The sequence below is a fragment of the Botryllus schlosseri genome, chromosome 3, assembly GCF_051294905.1.
Source record: "Botryllus schlosseri isolate E-star chromosome 3, Bs_hap1, whole genome shotgun sequence".
NCBI classification, from domain to species: domain Eukaryota; kingdom Metazoa; phylum Chordata; class Ascidiacea; order Stolidobranchia; family Styelidae; genus Botryllus; species Botryllus schlosseri.
The window spans coordinates 12,080,654-12,086,653 of NC_137238.1; the positions used below are offsets into that span (position 1 = coordinate 12,080,654).

Genomic DNA, 6,000 nt, shown 5'->3' on the forward strand with positions numbered 1-6,000 from the left:
AGCCACTTTTGAGTAAACTGCGAGCCATCTGGATTATGGTGTTTGCGACTACTGTAACGTGTTATCGCACCAGTACCGCGTGTACAGCTGTGTATTTACAGGAGTCTGCGAAGTGCAAGTCAAACATCGTCCCCGATAAAATTGTGCTCCATATATTTGCAATTAGCGTGACCATCATTGGATGCTGTAATTTAGATTAGGATCGCTACGACGCGGTAGTTGATGAGTGTTCTACTGTTTACCGTTCAGTGTTCATCTAAGTAGGACGCATGCACGATGGTCGAAATAGTGGTCACTCTCGGAAGTCACGTGATGAATAACTTCAGTGCTCTGACCAGTGGTTTTGAACCTTTATCATTACTACTGCTGAAAACTTTTAAATCAACAAGTGGTGTTATAATTTACGTTCCACTACAATTATGCGTGCAACTGATCCTGTTCTGGCGCTTTTCTGTTGAGGATTGTGCAATATGGATAATATCGGTGAAGTATCCAATCGGGCCAGGTCGAAGAGTCTGATCTGCCATCGTAAATTCGCAGAGCACGAATTGAGTGGGCAATCACAGATAGAAACAGCACGCACACTTTTAGTAGGATATAGCGGGACAGGAGTACAGCATTTGATGGACCGTCACCGTCATAATACCTACAAGCAAAAGGGCTGACATGTCGAACAACCGTTTGAAACAACCACATTTAGAATGGAATATAACTATACTGTGCAATGTGCATTCTAATATCAGTACAATAACTAGCCGTGAAAATTTCTATTTGCGTGCTATCGCACAAAGTCGCATTTCCAAGACCGGCTGCTTGCGAGTTCGTAGCACGAGTCATTCATTTTCAATCCACGGGAGCCAAAATTGTGTCTGGAGTCGTAATTCACACTGACACAAACAATTGATGTAGTAGCAAGGAATGTATCGGGACCGTGTCATCGGGCATTGTAGTGCAAGCAAACTAAAGACGATACGCTACGTCGCAAGGAGGCAGGGAGCATCAAAAATCACTATCGCACTTCAAAAGAGTGAGTCATGCTCCCGTTTTTGACTTTGGTGGAGAGGCGTGTCGTCATTAGAAACTAGACAAAACCAGTGGAGCGAGTCGCAGTCCCTTTCCGACAATTTTCACAGTGGATGTACGAACCCCGGCACATTGGCAGAAACATATCTGGACACTGGACAAGTACAACGTTTTTAGCTTTTTGAACGATCTCTTATTCGAAATATTTCAGCTGGTGACGTCATATTTTGTGATGCGATTGATATACAATGTTCTTCCATTTGTGAAATCATTAAAGAACGGCAATCAAAGGATGAAAGAGCCGCACGCAGTTTAGCAAATGCCCACCCCTGGTATATTCATATTGAAATGACCCCCGAATATTTTCCAATTCTTTACTAGTTGCTGATGATTACTCCGGACGAATTTCAGCTACACAGTTTTTCCGAATTAGATTAGAATTGGAATTGCTGAATTCGCAATAACTCGAAATTGAATTAGATTTAGCATGAGCACGAAAAATCAAGTTCGGTTCATATGAAACCAGACAGAATCCATACTCATAAGCACGAGAACGGCGATTTTCTGTACACGAAGCCTGGCTGGTATCGCACGATACTGTTGTCGTGTAACATTTTAAGCAAAACTATGAATCAGATTAGAATTGAAATTAAAGCATGGAAACATTTCCACAAATCAGACAAGAACAGGGTCACCGGTATTTCGCTATAATAAGTTTAAAAATAACCGGAATTATCGAGTAATCTAACTCTGGGCCGAATCGCAAATAATTGTTGCAGCAGCACGCGAAAAGAACCAATGCGGTAAGAATACAAATGTGATGTCATAATCACCTCTCTTCCGTTCCGGGACCAGGTTATTTTCGGACGTGGCGTACCCTGCGCTTCACAACTCAAGGCCACGGGCTGTTGTTCCAATGCATCTTGTGAGAATGGTTCGAGGGTGATGGTGGCAGCAACTGAAGATATTGTAAAGAGAACACGTCAGTAACCTCCTACCTCCATACCGTGATTTATCAAAAAAGATAGGTTTTAACCAACAGATGTTCGCGAAGCAATGCGACACACGAAAACACACAGTATTTGATCCTGCAAATGTACATGATGTGAAGCTTGCACCTAGCCTTAATACGTGGTTCAAAGCCATCATTTACCCTCGAAAGTGCTATCGCAAATCACATGTTACATCTTCAGACTACAAAGAAGATGTGAGGGAATATGGCAAGGAAGCGCGTGAAGAAACCTTTTTATGGGCATGTGCATGTCATTCTTATGCCTATGTTAGGTCTTGTCCTAAAAATATTGGATGTCAATAATACACGGAATGAAATTCTTACGTTACTCTACTAAAGTAGGAGTAATACAGTACGCAACTATTTACCTGTATTAATCTAAATTGCTATTGAAAAGAAATGGACAGTTGGATATACGAGGCAGACTAATACCGCACTCGAATCCCATGTATCTGTGATGTCAAAGTCGAATTGGTACTTTCATTCAGCGATGCAATTCTCCTAATTTCGACTTTGATTCAAGTGCAATGTTCAATTCAATGCAAAATGAATTATGCAAAATGGTAGCAAATTCGGCGTCCTGTAATCGATGTAAATTGAGAAAAAAATTCTCTCGTCGCCACACATAACAGACAGGCTGAAAACAGGAATCAGACCACAATATGATCATTTGAACACATTCAAATGAGTCTTAAACAAGCTTTGCAATGCCAAATAAACTTCAAACTGCGAATAGACATGTTCACAAACTCATGGTTGAGTTTACATTCACAATAAGTTGAATTTAAATTAAATTCGAGTCGGGAATAGCTATTTCAGCGGTAATCCATCCGGTTTCAACCATTAGTAATTCACACTCATGAGCTCCGACAGCCAGTGCCTCCCGCGTATGCTGAATATTGTGTCGATATATGACAATAACCCAACAGGAATTAACTTTATAAAAATTTGAAACCTTTTATCAAGTTGCGAGTAGCTTTCGCAGACCAGGGAGAAACATTAACAATCAAGCGTACTAAAACCAGCACTGTATTCACAAACTTCTTTAAAATCCTGGAATTCACGATTCAGTAACCCACACAGGCGCGCGGAAGTAAAACCATGCCGTGTAAAACATTGTGCGTGCAATCATAAAACCAATCACGCGGAGCATTTCTACCTGCGGAATCACTTTGCAGTTGTGCTTGTGAATTATCCATCGTTGGTTCGGTTGAGGGATGGATAGCTGACAAATCGGTAATGGGAATATGCTTACACATTAACACATTGCACTAATCAAGTCTCGTACAAAGAAGATACAACGGATTCGGAATATAATTACAGTCAAAGGAAAATATTTTTGTGGTCGCACTCCAAAAGATTTCTAATGCCGAATAATATCCCTAATCTCCCGCGCAAGTTGCTTTTATGCTTATATCTTGTAAGCACTTTATTTTTAGCAATGCTACCCCGTTATCGTAAACACGTACTTGCATGATCTTCACACCGAATTAAAATATTGAATTTATCTTATATGTATCACGCAAAGTCAAAGAGTTTTGGAAGTAATGCAGAGGCGATAATGCTGAAGTAAGAGAACATTTCTTACACAATCATTAGATACAAAAAAACAATATATAGATCTCCCGTCTAAACGCGCTATCGCGTCAGCTGTTAGTAATCAACGTACCTTCTCTGTTTTGTCGTTTCCTACTCCGTAACCCAGATACGGCACATTCCAAACATATGCAGATCAGAGCGATCCTTGTCATCCACGAGGTCATAACCATGCTCGCTTTCAAGATTATCCGTTAAAACCAGTAGGCAGATAGTCCAGGAATACGCACGCTTCTACAGCACACGCTTTGTCGCATTGATCATATTCCAAACCAGATAATCAGTGCAGCGTTTGATAGAATATATATCGAACTGCTCTGGATAAAATCGGAAGTTGTTAACAATGACACTGCAGAAACCCGTTGCTCTTGAAATCCTAAATGATACACAACTGAGATTGGTTGCTATGATACCTCACGCCTGCTAATATTTATGATTTCATCGATTGGCGATACTGGCATAAGCTCCCTTAATTCGCTATGGGCATTCATAATAATCAATCGGATCCAGAATGCGCTATACGCGTTTCGCGCTGTTGCTAATTAATTTAGGTCACCCTCACCGCGAGACGTAATTTAATCTGGCGACAACTACAAGAAGCTGATTGCTGTTCGATATTTCCTTCCACCTATACACGAGAACTTGAGTTACATGAGAATACCACATATCAAAGCAAAATTGAATGATCACTGAACTGAACAACGATATTGGAAATGTTTTCTCGTGAATGCACACCGAACAACTAAGTGAAACTGATATATATTCGACATTTATATTCACCCGCAACTTTGTGTGTCATATCTACCCACCGCAGCACAGTTTGATAAAACGCTAAATGATACCCAGGATATATTTAATGCCGTAGCATGTAGTCATGTCACAACGAAATGCCCTCTAAACACTGGATTTACTAACTGCCTGTCTATTTTATTACCCAGATGAGGTCTCCCTTACGCTACACCCGGCTGAGAACACTTGAGGACACCCTGATCCATCCAACCTCCCACCTGATATGATAAGGTACGTACGATTAGACAGTCTCTGCCAATGTGACACACTGCGAAGGAACACCTCGAACACCTAATAACGAGCGATGATAGATCGACCATCCTAGCGATATTTTGCCGAATTTCAATTCCTCTTACTCGGCTAGACGTTCAGTATATGCCGAGCCCCATGGCCATGGATACGTATTCTACAAGCATGTAAATCCAAATAGCACCCCTCTTCGTACTACTGAGAAGTACGCCAACAGCTTATCCGTAACATAATATATAGTAGTGGGAGACTTCAACACCCATCTTCATTCGACTACAATTCTGCCACCGCCGCGTTTGCAACGTGCTAAGATAACCCACCAGCTAACAATGTCACTTACAAAGCACACATTCACTGCTAACGAGATGATTAATGCGGTGTCTGTTTAATATCCTACCAACGTCCAAGCCTCAAAATAGACCTCGTATCAATCGTCCGCAGTTACCTCGATAAGCTACCAAACAGTTGTGTGCGTTATCGTTACACGCTCGTGGATTCTGACGTTTCATTTCATACACTCACCACCGCAAACCTTGCTACTTCAATAAATAACAATGATATGATATACTTTGTAGGGGCGCTTCACAACTCGCCAACGTTTCCACGCGGTTTTTCTATGCTCGCTATCGAATTGTTTACGCTCCGCACGCCGGAGTGCGGAGAAAGCGATACTCCAGTGATGCGAGAGAGTGTAGTCTGATTTGGGTAACTCTCATTGAACGATCAACGCTGTGTCCATCGGTCGTGAAACCCGCGTAAAGTTGCGGAGCTACCGGCGAGTTATTAAGTTGATAACGCCGGTAATCCACCTGTCCGATGCCAAAAGATCCTATGAATATAGATTGCTCGGGGGCACACTAGCAGTGACAAAACACTCGTTTGAGTTTCCAGGTCTATTGTGTCTCGGGGAAGTACATCGCATCATTGGCCTCTTACAGAGTTCATGCCATAGCCATTGCCTAAATGTAAACAGGCTTAAAATAGCTGGGAACATTATAAAACCGCAAATATGTCATACCTCGTATGTGATCACTGATCAATCGCCGGGATCAGTGATTGATAAGGTGACAATTATGCAGGCGAGGTTATCAAAATCATTACACCGTCTGTTCAAGGTTGTTGATTTACCAAATATATTGTAGAATTGACTGCGGTCTTAATTGTGTACTGTACTGCATTAGTATGTTATCGACTGTTATATTTAGTGTGGAGGATTCGCATGCGTACTGTTTTCCAGCCTTGCAATATTACCCGATCTGTTCATTTCAGTTCAGTTTATTAGTACAAATTTCATCAGATCAATACACCACAAGATTGCGATACAATGAAAA

The 6,000-nt window shown here is 41.4% G+C and overlaps 1 protein-coding gene across 5 annotated transcripts in view; it reads right to left on the reverse strand.

Annotated features, from left to right (window-relative positions):
- Positions 1 to 4,262, reverse strand: part of LOC145435789 (receptor-type tyrosine-protein phosphatase delta-like) — a 75,716-nt gene extending 71,454 nt beyond the window's left edge. Inside the window, exons 1-3 of one of the 5 annotated variants that reach the window (XM_080313062.1) lie at positions 3,705 to 4,262; positions 3,195 to 3,260; positions 1,857 to 1,981 (exon numbers count right to left, since the gene is read on the reverse strand). In XM_080313062.1, coding sequence (XP_080169188.1) covers positions 1,857 to 1,981; positions 3,195 to 3,260; positions 3,705 to 3,804 — 291 coding nt within the window. In that variant the 5' untranslated portion in view covers positions 3,805 to 4,262. The remainder of the gene's footprint in view (positions 1 to 1,856; positions 1,982 to 3,194; positions 3,261 to 3,704) is intronic. The other 4 variants (XM_080313058.1, XM_080313060.1, XM_080313059.1 and 1 more) reach the window with 4 other exon arrangements.
- Positions 4,263 to 6,000: the final 1,738 nt, after the last annotated feature.